Consider the following 18,678-nt stretch of genomic DNA (forward strand, 5'->3'; position numbering starts at 1 on the left):
TTTACATTTTTCTTTCATTTAGAGTTTTTGATGTTTTTTCTTTAGTTTATTATTGTTTTCTATTTATGTATTGTTCTGTAATTTTGTCTTTTTTCCAGAGTCATGTTGTGTATTGTGCTGTTTCCTGTCATTTTGTGAGATTTTGTTGTTTTGTGAAGTGTTTTTGTTTATATTTTTTAGTTTTTAATTAGCAGTCGTCTTTCTTTTTGTGTAATTTTACAGTTTTTAGAGTGATATTGTGTATTTTTTTGTTACTGTCTTTTTGTTTGTGTATTTTCTTGTCATTTTATGTGTTTACTTTGGAAGCTGCACTAAATTAGACCGAGGGCTGAATTTGCCCCCGTTGTTTGCCATGTCTGATTATTTAAGTATTTAAGTACAGGCAGCAAATACCAAATAAATATTTTGTGTTGAAATGATAGCGTCAGTGTGACATTGTCAGGATAAATTACATCAGTGTTTGGGCTGATCGAAGGCATTAAGAGCTGATTTAAAAATTTAAAGGAAAACTCAGTAATTGATTGTGTTCTCCACTTCACAGGAAGGATAAGAAAGAGAACGACTGATTCTGACAGAACCAAAATGAAAATATTCATATGAATAAACTCAAAGAAATGTAAAAGAAACAAACTCTGTAAATGTGTAACCAGGTGGTGTGTAATATTTGTACCATGTTTTCAGTCCTGTGTCCATGTTTTTAATGTCATTCTTTTCAGTCAAATATGAAAAATCACTGATGTTAACCGTTGTTTTTCTATAAAAATGCTGAGTGGACACAGAGTCAAATACATTCTTCATTAAAGTCATGAAAGGAAGAAGCAGGCTGTGTATAAAAATGGCTTCAGTTTGACTCGAGTTATCCCGCCGGTGCCTCCACACACTGTGTGTTTCTGTTCCAGGAGGAAACCAGTCAATGACTCAGCAATAATTCCAGTAAGAACCATTGCAGCGTCAGTCTGTACAGTAGATAGAGTCACTTTGTAGAAAAATATTGTGCAGTAACATTCACTCGTTCACAGGTACTGGTAGAAGCGTGAACGAACCACCTGAGCTCCAGACAGTTTGTGAGGGTGGGCGTCGGCGCTGATGGAACTCCTCCCTTTGCTCTGCGGTCCGCCCCCGTTCACGTGCTCGGCAGTGAGGGGCGGAGCCTCTGCTGAGGGGAAGGGCGTGGCTCCTTCAGGAGGGACATCCTGAACTTCTGATTGGTCGTCCTCGGGCACGGCTTTGGGGGCCGCCTCCAGGCTGGGCTCAGACGGTCGCTGTTGCTCACTGTCGATCCAGTCGCGGATGGAGAAGTCGTGGGAGGAGCATTGCGGTTTGAGGCGGTCCAACTCCGACAGCTCCGCCTCCTTTCCCCGCACCCCCTGCTTACTCCAGTCGTTGATCACCGTGAGCTCGGCGAAGTCCCTCTGCCCTCCCATGGTGTGTCGCCGCCGAATGTTCTTCTTCTTGTTTGGCGTGTTGGGGGCGTGGCCTCTCTGGGCCAATAGGTCGTCGGCTGAAGGTCGTAACCTGAGCTTGAGGCGCTCCGTGATGCGGAGGTGCCAGGCGGAATCCTGGCGCTCTGACTCACTGCGAGAGGAGGAGCTTAGGCTGCTGGTGGACCGGCCTTTCTTCATCACCTCCAAGACTCGAGCAAAGCGATTGGTCGCCTCCCCCCGCCCCTCTCCCGATGAGTCACTGTCTGTTTTCTGCCTCAGCGACCACCGTCTGGACAGAGCGTCACACTCCATCCTGTGCGACGGGAACAGACGCAGAGCCTCGTGGTTGGCTGAGTTGCCTCCAGGGTCAGGCTGAGTCTGGCTCAGCTGGGGTTGGGGCCTGGGCTCACTGCTGCCTAGGGGGTGGGGCCTGGACTCACTGCTGCCTTCTTCAGGAGCGAAGATGGGGAAGTCGCTCTCGCTGTCTGTCTCCATGGGCCGGCCCTCGCTGATCAGCTCGCTGCGCTCGTCGTCCGCCTCCTCTCCCCCCTGCAGCTCTGGGCTCAGGGCGCCTGACTCCGCCCCCGTCAGGAAGGTGATGGAGGAGGTGGTGGAGTAGTCGGAGGTGATGGAGCTCACCTCGGCTCCTACGTACGCTGACAGGTCAGGAGCCACGCCCCCAGTCCACTTCTTAGGTCTTGATCGTGATCCTGAGGCCCCTGAGCTGATGGTCCCCAGGTCTGAGGTGGTCTCCTCCTGCTGGGAGGGGGGGTCGGACGAGGACCACTTCCCCTGGACGATGGGGGACTTTTGGTGTGGTGAGGTGGTCTTAGAAGAGAGCTCCTCCTCCTTTTCCTCAGCCCAAAGCTGCCGCCTCACGTTAGCTCTGGGGTCCAGCTGAGGCTCCTCCTGGACCTGGAGGTCAAGCTTCTGACCAACAATCTCTTTTTTGGCAAAAACAGCATCCAGGTCATCATCGGAGCTGCTGGCCTGTTGCTTCTCCTTGGATTTCTTTCTTTTGCGATTGGCTGCAGCAAAGATGGAGGTAACCAGGAGCTCTCGGCTGCACTGGTCCTTCCCTGAGGCCCAGGAACCCTGGACCAGGACCGGGAGGACAGAGAGAGAGAGAAGGAAGGAAGGAGAACATCAACATGAGTAAAACAGAAGCAGCTTCCAAACCTCCCCCCCCCACCCCAGCCCCAGTTTGAGGTGTGTACTCCACCTGCTCCAGAGAAGCAGCACCAATCAGAACACAGAGAGGATCATTAGCTAACAACAACATGTCCATGCAGTACCAGTAGCCAATCAACACACAGCGTCTGAGCTGCACATCAACTCATAGGGCCTGTACTCTAAAGCTGGATCGGTTTATCCTGATATCTGTGCGTTAGCTTCAGCAAACCAAACATTCTCTGTATTATAAAGCAGGATATAAACACGTGCACTGACCCAGGTGATTTCAGCAGGAAGCTGCTGACACTGTTTAGCCCCAGCCTCTTCTCCAAAAAACATATCCATAACAAATAACGTTTTTTTAAGCTTGTACATGCATCTTCTCTTCTGCTTCTCATTAAGGCGGTCGCATTTTTCTGCTCCTGCTTTCCTCCCCTATCTGTCCTCACTGCTTGTTTTGTCTGCTATCTTGTGAAGCTAATAGGAGAATCTCTTTGTATTCATTCAAAAACCAAAACTATGGAATTGGTCAGTTGGTCACTTAATGCTATTGATCAAATTTTCTCAATGACAAGACCAGACCGAGGTGAGCCTGCGTGTCCTGTTGGTACGTTTGCAGCCGGATACACAATGGATAACTGGGACTGGTGGAAGGTCGTGTGGTTGGCTTTACTCTTCATTGAGGACGTTGAGGATATTTACATAATTGGAATCATGGTAGCAGGGATGCTGCTAATTAGAGCTGGCGGCTATCTGATCTATCATAAAGTCTGTATTACGTTGGCACCTGTTTAGGGAAGGCTGCCAGTTATCTCTGCTGTTTGATCCCACGCTATTGGATTTACTGTGACCAGGACTTTCAGGACTTGCAAGGCTACTGAAAAAAGTGCTAGCCTGTAACGAAAACAAATTGGCCTCCCCCAAAACGCCAGCTCAAAGATGTGTTCAATCTCACCAGGGATGTTTACACATGCACATCGGAGCAACTTTTGATAAAAAACAACAAAGGTAAGACACAATTTGTTATCATTGCTGATTTTTTCCGCTGTGTATTTTCTGATTTTGTGGCGTCGTTTTGGTACGTAACATATCTGACCTGTATATCAGTGGATTCAGCTCAGCCTGTAGTTTCAAGTAGGCTCTTGTTATAGAGATCTGTGTTTATTTTTTGACTCACAGCAGTGGAAAAAGGCAGAGTTTGACGAGTTGTCAACTTTTCCCTCTTTGAACATAATGGCCTGGTGTGTGTGCTGTGGTAAATATTCTCTCTCATGTCAGCAACATGTCCTCACAATGATCCTCCTTTTACTGAACAGGTCGTTTTCTAAGAGAACAGATTGGTCAGGAGGTGGGGCTTGTACTCCCTCAGATCTTAGCCAGAACATAACCTACTCCAGACCAGGTTAGTAGTTCAGTTTAAGTTACCATGGTGATTTAGCCCAGTAAGAATGTAACCAGCGTTGTAGTACAGCACACACTGATTAAATCCAGGAATTTAGACAAAGAGAAAAGGAAATCCAGCTTCGTAGTACAGGACCATTAGGACTGACTGTAAAGCAGAAGCACTCAAAGCCTGCTACAGGACATGCAGGAAAACCATGAAGAAAATGATGAGTCATGCTGTGATGGATCCTCTTTAGAGTCTGAAACTAAACTAAACTCATTACGTCTACAACTCACAGGAATGTGAATATTATCCTTAATGTGAACCTATCGATGATTACTGTAGTGATGGTGCTACAACTGACCCACGTTACACCAACTTACCTTAGATTTAGCTGAGTCACTAGTTGGTGAATCTGTGAAGAGAAGAAGAAACATGAATGAACCAGGAAGTGTTTGTTCACAGGGTTAAACATGGACGTAGAGAAGGAAACATGTTGATGAACGTATGATGAGATGAACACATGAGCAGACAACACGTCATGCTGTGCTGTAGGACACACACACACACGTCCAAACACACACATAGAGCTAGAAGATAGATCTGTTAGTGACTCAGAGTTCAGTTTCAGCAGGCTATGAAACCGTGCTCTGATTGGTTGGTTGTAGGAGCACTGGCTCCTACTTTTTAGAGGCTGTTAGCATTAGCTCATGAGTCTGAGATGAGTTTTGTTTTTGTGAGACTCAGTTTGATCATATGATGAGACGTGTGAACGATACGATGATGAGAATGAGAGAGATGAAGAAGAATAGGAAGCAAACCAGAGTGACAGGGGATCACAGAGGGGCTAGCACGCAACATTAGCATGGAAGAGCTCACGCTATGTTAGCAAGTGATAGCAAGGAAGAGCTCAGTTCTCAGGTGCTTTATCTGTGTGTGTGTGTGTGTGTGTGTGTGTGTGTGTGTTTTTCAGTTTATTATTTGTTGTCATCTTGTATGTTTTTGGAGTAATTTAGTGTATATTTGTTGTCCTTTCGTGTATTGTTTGGTCAGTTTGTACGTTTTTTAAAGTCATATTGTGTATATTTTTACTGTCTTTTTGTTTGTGTATTTTCTTGTCGTTTTGTGTGTTTACTTTGGTGTTTACTGTATCAGTAGTTTTTGTGTCTGGTCAATTTGTGTATTATTGCATCATTTTATGTGGTTTATTTGGTGCCATTAATCATTTTTGTGTATTTTTTCTATATTTTTTGTTTTTGTGCACTTTAGTTCACGTTTTGTGTATTTTTGCATTATTATGTGTGTTTTAATAGTTATTGCATGCATGCAATAACTTTTTGCACTGAAATAGGCCGAGGGCCCAATTTGGCCAGCGGGCCGCCAGTTGCCATGTCTGATGGATGTATTAGGTACAGGCAGCAAACGCCAAATGTGTATTTTTTTTTTTTAAAATGACAGTGTCAGTGTGACACTGAAATTTGATCAGTGCTTGGGCCGATTAGTGGTATTAAAAGCTGGTTTAAATATTTCACAGGAAGTTCATATTAATAAACAAGCGTGTGCGATCGTGTGTGTGTGTGTCTCTGTCAGAAAGCGAGCCCCCCTATAACCCCTTGCGATGATGTCACAGGTGATGTCACAGGTGATGTCACATGGCGAGCTGACACTGACTGAGACGTAGAGACCGTACCATTCTCTCTCTCTCCGGTGGGCGAGCTTGTGAAACAGTGAGGAGAGACAGCTGAGAGCCGTTCACACAATGGCAATGGCCTGTGTGACCTCTGACCCCGCCCCCCACCCCATCGCCATGGTAACAGTGTACAGTAGCGTACAGTAGCGTTTAAAACAACTGAGGGTTCCTGCAGACGAGGCAGCTACACTGAGGGCAACAGTCCTTCTTCCTACAGTTCCAGCTGTCCATCACAGACATTATAGAGTCCATCAGTGACATCACGGCATGACAGACTCCGCCCACTTGGCCTGTGTCAAGATCAGTATGTGTGAATGGTAGGTTTGCCTTTAGGACACCCGACAGAGCCTCACTAGAGACAGAGGAATCAGAGACACTTCTAACTGTGGCATGGGAAAGAAGATGGAGCGTTAGCAGGGGGCGGAGCCTAAAACATATCCATCCTCCACAGCAAAGGAACACTTCACACTCAATGTTGCATCTTTTTATGGATGCAAACAAATGGTCAGCAGCATTAAAGCTAATGGTTGTTAGCATTAGCATCTGTTTAGACCAATCAGAAACAGCCAAAGAAGCTAATGGTTAGCGCTAGCATCTGTTTAGACCAATCAGAAACAGCCAAAGAAGCTAATGGTTAGCCTTAGCATCTGCTTAGACCAATCAGAAACAGCTAAAGAAAAGAGAGAAGCTCAGCCTGGAGGAAGAAGCAGCAGCGTTACAGTCCTTTATCATCATCATCATCATCACGTGTTACCTGATACTTCACCCTGAGACGCACCCGTCCGACCAATGTTAGTGAGCAGGTGGTCTATGTTGGGGACGGGCTGACATTGGACCGCACTCCTCGTCTGTGACACGCTCTGGTAGACAAAAACACAGAGGTAGGCTTCACTCTTTGGTTTTTAAAAAAATAAAACACGCACGCACGCACACACGCACACACACACACAGGTGTCAAACTCAAGGGCCGGTGGGAAAATCCGTCCCTTCAAAGCATTAAATTTGGCCCGCAGGAGAAAGTGAGAATGACAGAGAAAACAAATTATTGTGTAAATTACGAAATAATCCAGTTGTAGATATACAATAAAAATCCATAAGGCTTGTAGTTTTCCTTTGCTTATGTCACATGAATGCAGTCATTGCAAATTGTAAAAAGACGTCAATTTGCACAAATCTTGCAATTTCTCACAAATAATTCCTCAAAATTCCTCTAAGTTACACAAAAATTAGTTGCAAAATGAATGATTTCTGAAGTGAAGACCCGGAGGGGACGATGATGATGTTAAAATTACTCGTTTCCCCCCCACACCTTAAATCGGGTCGTCTTCTGATCGAGAGGTCGGGGGTTCGATCCCAGTACCTGACTATGTGTCGAAGTGTCCTTGGGCAAAACACTGAACCCTAAGTTGCTCCCAGTGGTCGACTAGCGCCTTGCATGGCAGTCCTGTCCCACTGGTGTGTGAATGTGAGAATGATTGGGTGAATGAGCTGATATGTAAAGGGCTTTGAGACTGCTTCAGTGTGGTGATAAAACGCTATATAAATCAAGTCCATTTACCATTTTTACCATTTAAAACTGCTCCATATTTGGCCCCTGAAATAAAATAAGTTTGATACCCCTGGTCTAGAAGCTAAGTGCTGATCTATTGATGATTTCATACCACAAACAAACATCTGTAAACAAAACAGTTAATAGTAGAGTATGTATTTGGTTCCATTAAAGGTTATTGATCCCAAACAACAGAACATGCTGCTGTTTCCACCATTTTACGTTAAATCCCAATCTTTATTTAGCCAATGCTTTATAGTTTAATATACAGTGGATAATACAATAAGAACTAAGTTTAATATGCTGCTGTTTTCTACTTCCTACAAATAAACAAAAGCTTTACTCACCACTGGAGCCTCGTCTCCATCATCAGTGAAAAACCAGTCGTACTGAAGCAGAGGAGCAAACATTAGGAGGAGCTTTATTAATCCTACTCTTACAGATGGATGTCTTACGTTCTGAATGAGCGTCTCCACTATCTTGTACTGGTCTGGCATGTGGGTCACCATGTGGGTCATGTTGTCCTCAGTGGTCCGAACCAGAGTGGGACCGAACACGATGGCCAGATTCCTGGGCTCCATCTGACAATTAATACAGACATTTAGTATACTTTATAACGCGCGCACACACACACACACACACACACACACACACACACACACACACACACACACACACACACACACACACACACACACACACACACACACACACACACACACACACACACACACACACACACACACACACACACACACACCTTGTTCTTCTCAGAGTTTTCAGCCACGGTCTTTAGATGAGCAGAGAGGAACTTGAGTGTTTCATAGTGATGATCTGGAAGCTCGTGGAGCTGATTCAGAGATTAAAAGGTTAAAAGGTGAGATTAAAACACTGATCTATAGATCAACAATCAGATTAAAGGTGAGATTAAAACACTGATCTATAGATCAACAATCAGATTAAAGGTGAGATTAAAACACTGATCTATAGATCAACAATCAGATTAAAGGTGAGATTAAAACACTGATCTATAGATCAACAATCAGATTAAAGGTGAGATTAAAACATTGATCTATAGATCAACAATCAGATTAAAGGTGAGATTAAAACACTGATCTATAGATCAACTGTCAGATTAAAGGTGAGATTAAAACACTGATCTATAGATCAACAATCAGATTAAAGGTGAGATTAAAACACTGATCTATAGATCAACAATCAGATTAAAGGTGAGATTAAAACATTGATCTATAGATCAACAATCAGATTAAAGGTGAGATTAAAACACTGATCTATAGATCAACTGTCAGATTAAAGGTGAGATTAAAACACTGATCTATAGATCAACAATCAGATTAAAGGTGAGATTAAAACACTGATCTATAGATCAAATATCAGATTAAAGGTGAGATTAAAACACTGATCTATAGATCAAATATCAGATTAAAGGTGAGATTAAAACACTGATCTATAGATCAACAATCAGATTAAAGGTGAGATTAAAACACTGATCTATAGATCAACAATCAGATTAAAGGTGAGATTAAAACATTGATCTATAGATCAACAATCAGATTAAAGGTGAGATTAAAACACTGATCGATAGATCAACAATCAGATTAAAGGTGAGATTAAAACACTGATCTATAGATCAACAATCAGATTAAAGGTGAGATTAAAACACTGATCTATAGATCAACAATCAGATTAAAGGTGAGATTAAAACACTGATCTATAGATCAACAATCAGATTAAAGGTGAGATTAAAACACTGATCTATAGATCAAATATCAGATTAAAGGTGAGATTAAAACACTGATCTATAGATCAACAATCAGATTAAAGGTGAGATTAAAACATTGATCTATAGATCAACAATCAGATTAAAGGTGAGATTAAAACACTGATCTATAGATCAACAATCAGATTAAAGGTGAGATTAAAACACTGATCTATAGATCAAATATCAGATTAAAGGTGAGATTAAAACACTGATCTATAGATCAACTGTCAGATTAAAGGTGAGATTAAAACACTGATCTATAGATCAAATATCAGATTAAAGGTGAGATTAAAACACTGATCTATAGATCAACTGTCAGATTAAAGGTGAGATTAAAACACTGATCTATAGATCAACAATCAGATTAAAGGTGAGATTAAAACACTGATCTATAGATCAACAATCAGATTAAAGGTGAGATTAAAACACTGATCTATAGATCAAATATCAGATTAAAGGTGAAATTAAAACACTGATCTATAGATCAAATATCAGATTAAAGGTGAAATTAAAACACTGATCTATAGATCAACAATCAGATTAAAGGTGAAATTAAAACACTGATCTATAGATCAACAATCAGATTAAAGGTGAGATTAAAACACTGATCTATAGATCAAATATCAGATTAAAGGTGAAATTAAAACACTGATCTATAGATCAAATATCAGATCAATCACTCACCAGCCTCTTTAGAACCTGCAGCCTCTCCACAGGGTCCTCGATCCTGTTGGCGTCGATGAAGTCTGCGTATCGGTCTGTAGAAGAGACATGGTCAGGTGGTAGTTCATAGCTCTGCCACTAGGGGCCACTAGGAGAATCTACCTACCATTAGTGAAGAGCGGCTCCGGAAGTTTACGGAAGAAGGACTTTAGTAAGCTGCTGATTACGTTCAGATCTCTCCATTTCTGTAAGAGATGTTTGTGATTAAAGACACACACACACGACACTCTACGTCAAGAAACTAAGAATATTTTTGGAACAATTTGAGCCCATTTTTGCTTATTTTTTACCATTTTCCTGCAACTACACCAAACTAACCACATTTTAAACCTATTTCATCACTTTTTCTTGACTTATTTTTGTTCCTTTTAATGCATTTTTGCTACATTACTCTAATTTCTGACACTTCTCCATCACATTTCAATGCTTTTTCTGGACATTTTTTCCACTTTCTAGACATTTTCAGCACTTATAAACCCTTTCCACCACTTTTTCACCTAATGTCACATATGTTGACCCATTATTGTCACCATTTTTCATGATTATTTTTGCCAATTTAACCACATTCACCATTTGTCATACCCATTATTTGCCAGTTTAAACTATAATATTGACACTTTTTAGCATTTTTTCGGTCTGTTTTTGCCCACTCTAATTTGCTACTTTTAACCAATGTCTGTAGTTTTTGAAATCCTGTTTCACCACATTTTCCACCATTTTTGTCCCTTTTAACGCATTTCTGATTAAAACAAGGATTTACAACTTTAAGATAACTATACAGTATACTACAGCACAAATAATACTAAACTTCCTGCCACTTCTCCATCACATTTCAATGCTTTTTCTGCACATTTTCTCCACTTTCAAGACATTTTCAAACCCTTTCCACCACGTTTTCACCAAATTTAACATATGCTGACCTGTTATTGTCACTTTTAACCTCTTTTCACCACATTTTATGTTTATTTTTGCCAATTTAACCAAATTCAAGATTTTTAATGCCCATATTTTGCCAGTTTAAACACATTTTCCATTCATTTTTTAATTCTATTACCCACAATTTGCAACTTTCAATCAATTTCTGAGTTTTTCAAAATCTCATTTCACCACCTTTTCTGCCATTTTTGTCAATTACAACCCATTTTATTTGTGATTAAAACAATGATTTCCATCTTTAAGATGACTATAATAACAATAAACTTCCTGGATAACAGTGGATATTATTCATATGAATAAATAAATGCGGTTATCACAGATTCATAGAACAATGAACCATCATTTTGCTGACTTTATCCACATGACTGTTCTTCAATGTTCATGTCTGAACCATTGCTCTATGTAACAAGTGTGTAGTAGTGTGTGTATCCATGGTGGCTCTCTCACATCGTCCTGGACGTCGATGTCGTTCAGGCCCTTATGATTGAGCTCCTCCTGCATGCTGGAGATGGCAGCGTTGTTTCCCGGTACTCTGTAGATACCAGTGTACTCTAAACCTCTGTCCTCCACCAGGTTACAGCACACCTCCACAATCAGAGGCACAAACTAAAGGTCAGAGGTTCACACGCGGTTAGAACCTTAAATGAGAATGTGTATGAATGTGTGTGTGTGTGTGCGCGTGTGTGACCTTGTTGCCGTGAGCAGGAGGACAATCATCCAACCTCACTCCAAAAGTCACTCCTGGAGACGGTTTCTTCTCAAAGGGTTTCCTCATCAGTCCGATGCCTTTACGCCACGCCCCTTTGTCCTTAGGAGGACTGCTCTCATCTACACACACGCACACACACACACCTTCTTTAATCAAACATTACTAATGTCTGTTTAATGAATGGGGACTCCATCCATTACCTCCATCACTAATAAAGACGTTTATTGCTCTGAAAGTAAATATTTAGTAAAACTTTGAAGTTTTAACAGAAACGAATCGTTTAATGAGCGTATCATTAGGACAGGAGTCAGATTTTATCACTGTGAGGACATTGATCACCTAAAGATAGAAGAGGAGAGATAAAAAAAACTAATGACTCAGTTTAATACTCTAGAGCAGAGGTTCCCAACCTTTCTTGATATACTGTATGTATATATATATATATATATAGTTTAACTATGGTGCATGTTCTTCACTGTGTTCTCTACCTTTGTGCATCTTCTTCTCTAAGTTCTCTACCTTTGTGCATGTTCTTCTCTGTGTTCTCTACCTTTGTGCATCTTTTTCTCTATGTTCTCTACCTTTGTGCATCTTTTTCTCTATGTTCTCTACCTTTGTGCACGTTCTTATCTACCTTTGAGCATCTTTTTCTCTATGTTCTCTACCTTTGTGCATGTTCTTCTCTGTGTTCTCTACCTTTGTGCATCTTTTTGTCTATGTTCTCTACCTTTGTGCATCTTTTTGTCTATGTTCTCTACCTTTGTGCATGTTCTTCTCTGTGTTCTCTACTTTTGTGCATGTTCTTCTCTATGTTCTCTACCTTTGTGCATGTTCTTCTTTATGTTCTCTACCTTTGTGCATGTTTTTGTCTGTGTTCTCTACCTTTGTGCATGTTTTTCCTATCCTGCTCAGCTTTAGGTGAGTGTGGACTGGTAGCTTTGTTCTCCTTTCCTCCCAGCAGAGTGTGTCTGATACTCAAAGACTGACGGGAGGTCCTGGGGGAGGGTTCATTCTTACTGCCTGTGGGACTGAGTATGGCACACACATCATTAATGTTCACACACACACACACACACACACACACACACACACACACACACACACACACACACACACACACACACACACACACACACACACACACACACACAAACACACACACACACACACACACACAGTAAACTGGTCCCAGTGGGTCACTCCCCACTCTGGAGCCCCGCCCCCTTTTAGACCCATTACCTCATCAAGGTGTTGTACTCTTTGATTTTTCTGCTGATGAGGTCATGGCTGGTGAAAACTGCGTTCTAAAAATAGAACAATAAATAATCTTTATGTAACAGCTGTAATCATGTGACTCAGGTCAGTGTTTCTACTATAACATATTTATGAGATATAACTTCCTGTCTCAAATTACATCAGTAAATATAGGAGATTTCCTATTGGTTGATTATTAAAGTGATGCTGAAAATAATGATGAATGAGGTTATTGATAAAACACTTCCTAATGATTGTGTGTGTAATATAATGTCTGTGTTAATTATTGAATGATTATGCTCTGTTCTGAAGCTACATGTGTTCTCTGGGCCGTGTACCTCCTCGTCGAGGTTGCTGTTCTCCTGGATGACCCTGATCCAGGCCAACATGTCCTCTCTGTCCTCAGCCTGGAACAGGTACTCACAGTCTGAGGTGGTGAGCCTCAGAACGTTCTTCCTCTTGGTGTCGCTGTAGGAGATGTCGATCAGACACGCCCTGATGCTGATGGGCAGGGGCTCGTCTACACTCTGAGCGCTAGCGTGGGCCTGGCCCTCCTTCCTGTCTTTATATAGACACAGGTAGGGGCCCCTCAGCACCACGTACATCTGCTTCCACTGCCGGATGCCCGCCCCGACACGCTGCGGGTAGGACACAGAAGATAGGTGAGTTCACCTGTCTTCTGTGTAAATGTGCCTGTGTGTGTCAGGGTGTAAGTTACACACCTTTCCCTTGTCCGTGTGGAGCTGTTTAAAGTGCAGCAGACCCTCCTTTGTAGCGTCACAGAAGATGTCTGAGGAAGAATCTCTCCTGGAGCTGGAATCTTCAGACGACCTATCCACAGCCTGGAGTGAAACATGGAGATGACTGTCAGCACTTTGATTTAAACATTTAAAGGAATCCTTCACTGTTTTTACAAATGTGGCCTAAAATCTTCTAAATGTCCTTATTAGTAGATCTATGTCTAACAAAACACATTATTATGCACTATATTAATTTAATTGCCTGTTAAAAATGGGACTACTTTACAATTTAAGAGCCTGTGTTCCTCCATCTTGAAATGACATGATTGATGATGTCACACTGCCTGTAAACATCCCATTGTTTTCTATTGGAGTGAAGCATTCAGCCTGATTTTTAGATCATTTAGCAGTTTTTTTTTTTTTTTTACATCATTTAGTAGCTCTTTTGATCATTTAACAGCTTTTTAGATTATTTAGCAGCTTTTTAGATCATTTAGCAGCTTTTCAGTCAAAATGACAGCTTGTGCTGCTTTTGGTTGCTCTAAAAAACCAGGAAAAGTTAAATATGTTGATGTAACCCACTTTTGTTTACAAATAGAGTATAAAAATAGTTGGGAACAAAAAAAAATAGAACCTTTACTCTCCCTTAAACACCCTAAAGTCCTTCTATCCTCAAGGTTTGTGTGTCTCCAACAGCCTATGATTTACTCTCTAACTTCTGCCAACAGAGTGTGTCAGCACACTGTTTAAGGTAGAGTAAAGGTCCCTTAGGAGAGCTCTTCTTCTCTGCTTCATTGTCTACTACCAACCTCAGAGATGGAACTGTCGCTCCCTGTGGTCATAGATTTTTTTTCAGGTCAACTGTTTTTATCCTCTTTCTGTAAACAACAGAGGTTTACATCAACATATTTAACTTTTCCTGGGTTTTTAAATCAACCAAAAGCAGCACAAGTTGTCATTGTGACTGAAAAAGCTGCTAAATGATAGGAAAATTCTAAAAAGCTGCTAAATGATCTAAAAAGCTGTAAAATAATCTAAAAAAAAGCTGTTAAATGATCTAAAAATCAAGCTCAATGTTTCACCCCAATAGAAAACAATGGGATGTTTACAGGCAGTGGGGACGTGTGACATGATCAATCACGTGATTTCAAGATGGAGGAACACAGGCTCTAAAACTGTGAAGAAGTCCAATTTTTAAAGGAAGATGAAATTAATATGGTGCATAGTAATGTGTTTGTTAAACATAAATCTACTAATAAGTACATTTAGAAGGTTTTAGGCCACATTTGTAAAAACAGTGGAGGGTCCCTTTAAATGTTTGTGTGAGGGAGAAAACAATGACCTTTCTCAGATTCTTCAGGCTAGGGATGAAAGACCTCCTAAAACAAACAAAAACAGATTTATATTAACACTTCAATTAATCCAATAGTGAAATAAAAGACTTTGAAGGTGACAGACCCTCTGCTCTCCTCGCGGTAATTATCCAGGCCTTCATCGTATGACTTGGAACGCTCAGTTTTGGAAGCAGAATCAGATTCAATGATGGTGAGACACAGAGAATCTGAAACAACACTCACATGATTATAAAGAATAGGAAACACTCACAGGATTATTGATCCACCAAATTCAGAGGTCGACATTTCAAACGCACCTTGGTCATGTGACATCTGGCGTCTCATCAGAGTGGAGGGAGACGTGGGGCTGGCTGGGATGGTGGTGATGACAGGCGTGGTGGATATGACAGCGGAGGCAGGAATGTGGGTGGTGTCCAGGTCTACACTGGGACTGGATGGCTCATCTGTGGAGAGAAGAGAATTTAGCTGTTTTCATCCAGTGGCTTTTATTTTGAAAAAAAAAAACGATGTTTCCAGTGCCTATATTCTGCTCTCACATGTGCCATAAAAATCCAAACTAATGAAGAAACAACAGATGTGGACAAAGCCAAGGTTTGCTAAACTTGGTGTTATTACACATACCATAATACCATAGTTAGTTGAAATCAGAAGTGGGCAACTGGCGGCCTGGGGACCACATACAGCCCTCACTCTAATTTTGTGTGGCCACTAAGGTAAATGAAAAAAAAGAGATTCCTAAAAACAACAAAAACACTCAAAATGACAAAAAAAAAGACTCTAAATTACTACTCACATTACTACAACAAAAATGACAAAAAATTAAAAAAAAATTACTACTAGTTAGTCACTTTATTATTAAGTTGTACTGTATCTACCTCACCATTTTGTCTGTGGTTATTTTGTTCACACTCCATTGTCTGATTATTGAACAAACTGTGTTAAAGAAGAGTTGTTCAAACTCCATCTCAAAGTGGCATCTTAAAATATTAAACATGAATTCATAAAAACCCTAACATTATTATCTAAATTAAGTATTGTCTTTTTATTATTATTTTTATTTTAAAAATTAGTTTTTGTCAATATTCTACGGCTCAATGTTTTCAATGCTTTTATTCAATCAACAAAATTATCTTAACATTTGTAAATTAGCCTTGGTTCTAAATGATTTTCCTCCACAGCAACGACGTCAGATCGACCCAAAACAAGTGAAAAAACCTTCATAAAGCCTCTGATTAATTGATGAAGCTACAGGTAACATTTACATTTTGCCTAAATTACATGATTTTAAAATATAATAAAACTTTGTCAATAAATGCAGTCTTACCGATAAATGGAATAGAATCCAGAGAGTCGTCCAGGTTCTTCCTCCGTGCCTCCCCCAGTCGTCTGAGTTGCGACTCCCTTGGTCCGTCATTGGACATCCAACACATCCGTCCATCCTCTGATCCCGCCTTCAGTAGCAGCAGAGACTTCTCACTCACTCCTCGGTGTTTGTCGTTGACGGCCTGGACGTAGGACGGAGGACGGATGTGAGCGGATGCAGAGAGTTTGTCCCGCCGTAGGACAACCACCGTAGCATCAGGACCCTCCACACCCAGAGCCACACCCCCGTTGGTCTTGATCAGGGAGCCGGTGGAGCTGGAGGTTCCCTGGACCTTTGGCTTTGGGCTGGTGGAGCTAGTAGAGATGGTGGAGACTGTGGTGTGTAGTGGTCTCTGTAGGGACAGTTTAGCAGACGGACCAGAACAGGACGAGGACCGGGATGATAGTCCTGGTTCTGTTCTGCTCTCCATCTTCAGACTGTCGGCCCTGACCCTGAGCAGGTGCAGAGGGCCCGGGTAGCCCAGGTGGTTCCCCATGGTGTGAACTCTTTGGTCTTTAGGAGGATCTGAGGTTTTTGAGGCAGAGGGAGGGTCTAGGATGGAGTTTTTAACGGGCAGACGTGAGGGTCTGATTAACAGACCATCTGTCTGAGGTGGTGGTCCAGGATCTGTAGTACCTTTAGTAACCACAGGAGGACCCAGTGCAGCTTTGGATGGTCCACCTCCTTCCTCCTGTCCAATCAGGTGAGGTAACGCCCTACGGCCGGCCCTCGCCTCCTCCCCTCGCTCAGCCAACCCCGTCCGTCCCCTGGACTCCACCAACTGCTGTCCCAGATGATCCCAGGACCGCGCCCGAGGTTTGGACACCCCTGGGGAAGCAGAGAAAGGCAAAGCATCCTGGGAAATGCTGCGGGGCCAATTCCTGGTTGACGCCACCTTCTCCACTCCCACCCTCTCCTGAGAGAAGCTCCGTAAAGGAGGCGTGGCCTTTGTGCCTTTGTCCATGCCCCTGTCATTGGAGGCACTCCTCCATCGGACCTGCGAGGCCAGGAGCCCCCGCTGGGCTGAGCATGGAGGCGGGGGCGTGCGTTGCTGAGTGTAGGCGGAACTAGAGTTGGCCGCTGCCCTCAGGCTGTCCAGGCGCTCCTGGATGGTCCGGGACCCGTACGTGTGCAGCCTTTTAGAGTCGATGTAGTCTTTGTAGGTGGTGTAGGTCCTCCAGTCAATGTTCTGGTGGGGGGAGGAGCCAGCGGGGGCCGTGGGAGAAGGCGAGTATTGGCTGGCCTTGGGTGAGTTAGCAGGTGAGAAGGTCTCAGGGGGCGTAGCTGTGGGCGAGGCCCGTGCAGAAGGCAGTAAGGTATCAGTGTATACTGAACGTGGTCTAGGGGCTGAGGAGGGGGGGTGGACTGGGTACTGGAGCTGTGCACCTCCTGGTACGTACCGGTTCTCCTCTGTCCGGTGGCTGGGTCCCGCCCGAGCCACCCTCGACCCCCTGTCCACGGGATCAGGGGGCGGAGCCACTGTCCTTACATTCTCATTACAGACACACACTGTCGGAGGAGGAGGAGGAGACGGAGGAACGGGGATCTCCACCCGGTAGCTCTTCTCTACGGCTCCGCCTCTAAAGCTCTCACCGACCGCCACAGGCTCCGGAGGCGGAGCCTTCACTTCTATCCTGGGGTAGCATATGGGAGGAGGCTCTGGGATGTTCTGTGCGTTTCCGTTGTACGCCTCGTTCCCTTTGAGGTACGCGTCCTGGGAGTAGGCCTGAAACAGAACGTTGGACATGATTAACAGATCACATTTAACATGGAGAAAGAATCCTCCAGTTAGCGACACAATAGCATCAACCTTCTTCACGTTAGCCTCAACCTTCTTCACGTTAGCATCAAGGCTAATGATAGGTTAATGCTAATGCTAACAAACTGGAGACTGTTGTCATATATGGTGCACTGGCCTTAGTCAGCTTCAATAGATTTGACTTCATTGGCAAACCTTCAACTTTTATCACGATATTGTATCTTGAGTTTATTTTCAAAATTTCTACTTTAATCTCGGCATTATTTCGACTATATTCTTGACATTTCAACTTTATTATTGATTTGCCCAAAGTTATTTTCTCCATCAAAAATGTCCCTAATCTTCTTCCGTACCATTCACCATCTTTACCTCAGAACTCAAAGTTCTTCTCTATCAGTAGCAGTGAACTCACTCTAATTTATACATTCCATAGTTACATTTACTCTTCCTATATTTCCATTTTCACACTAAACGTGGGCCTCTTGATAATGACATTAACTTCACAATCTTTACATGATCATGTAAAGCACATTGAGTTGCCTTGTGTATGAATTGCGCTATACAAATACATTTGCCTTGCCTTGAGTAGGATACAAAGCAGATTGGATCTCATGCACTGCTGTGTAAAGCTGACAGGGACCAATGAGATGGACGTTTGCTCTATTTTAGAGATCCTAAAAGGAAACCAAACAGCTTATCTAAGAAGAACCAGCTGTGAGGATTTATGGGAATAACGGAAATTCCATGAAGGAGGAAAATGGAACTTAAAGTCAGCTGGAAAGTTTCAGAATAAACCACAGAGATCACCCACCTTAGCTAATGGAGAGCGCGCACGA

At 42.6% G+C, this 18,678-nt stretch overlaps 1 protein-coding gene and 1 long non-coding RNA gene across 4 annotated transcripts in view; both read right to left on the bottom strand.

Moving 5' to 3' along the window:
* Positions 1 to 202: 202 nt before the first annotated feature.
* The window catches only part of LOC114454046 (rho GTPase-activating protein 21-like), a 47,090-nt gene continuing 28,614 nt past the window's right edge, over positions 203 to 18,678 (bottom strand). For 2 of the 3 annotated variants that reach the window (XM_028434128.1, XM_028434127.1), the window contains 18 exons: positions 16,045 to 17,809; positions 15,017 to 15,163; positions 14,824 to 14,926; positions 14,708 to 14,744; positions 13,348 to 13,467; positions 12,964 to 13,263; positions 12,611 to 12,675; positions 12,254 to 12,399; positions 11,351 to 11,490; positions 11,110 to 11,268; positions 9,833 to 9,911; positions 9,688 to 9,761; positions 7,981 to 8,070; positions 7,676 to 7,801; positions 7,568 to 7,609; positions 6,426 to 6,531; positions 4,365 to 4,396; positions 203 to 2,519 (listed from right to left, as the gene is read on the bottom strand). In XM_028434128.1, the coding sequence (XP_028289929.1) occupies positions 1,014 to 2,519; positions 4,365 to 4,396; positions 6,426 to 6,531; positions 7,568 to 7,609; positions 7,676 to 7,801; positions 7,981 to 8,070; positions 9,688 to 9,761; positions 9,833 to 9,911; positions 11,110 to 11,268; positions 11,351 to 11,490; positions 12,254 to 12,399; positions 12,611 to 12,675; positions 12,964 to 13,263; positions 13,348 to 13,467; positions 14,708 to 14,744; positions 14,824 to 14,926; positions 15,017 to 15,163; positions 16,045 to 17,809 (5,037 nt within the window). In that variant the 3' untranslated portion in view covers positions 203 to 1,013. The remainder of the gene's footprint in view (positions 2,520 to 4,364; positions 4,397 to 6,425; positions 6,532 to 7,567; positions 7,610 to 7,675; positions 7,802 to 7,980; positions 8,071 to 9,687; positions 9,762 to 9,832; positions 9,912 to 11,109; positions 11,269 to 11,350; positions 11,491 to 12,253; positions 12,400 to 12,610; positions 12,676 to 12,963; positions 13,264 to 13,347; positions 13,468 to 14,707; positions 14,745 to 14,823; positions 14,927 to 15,016; positions 15,164 to 16,044; positions 17,810 to 18,678) is intronic. The other variant, XM_028434129.1, reaches the window with a different exon arrangement.
* LOC114454047 (uncharacterized) lies at positions 11,830 to 12,247 on the bottom strand. Its single transcript, XR_003672509.1, has 3 exons — positions 12,099 to 12,247; positions 11,891 to 11,952; positions 11,830 to 11,859 (listed from the first exon to the last, which is right to left on the bottom strand). It is a non-coding gene; the product is annotated as an uncharacterized LOC114454047 (long non-coding RNA).

Source organism: Gouania willdenowi, chromosome 20 (assembly GCF_900634775.1).
Source record: "Gouania willdenowi chromosome 20, fGouWil2.1, whole genome shotgun sequence".
Taxonomy (NCBI): domain Eukaryota; kingdom Metazoa; phylum Chordata; class Actinopteri; order Blenniiformes; family Gobiesocidae; genus Gouania; species Gouania willdenowi.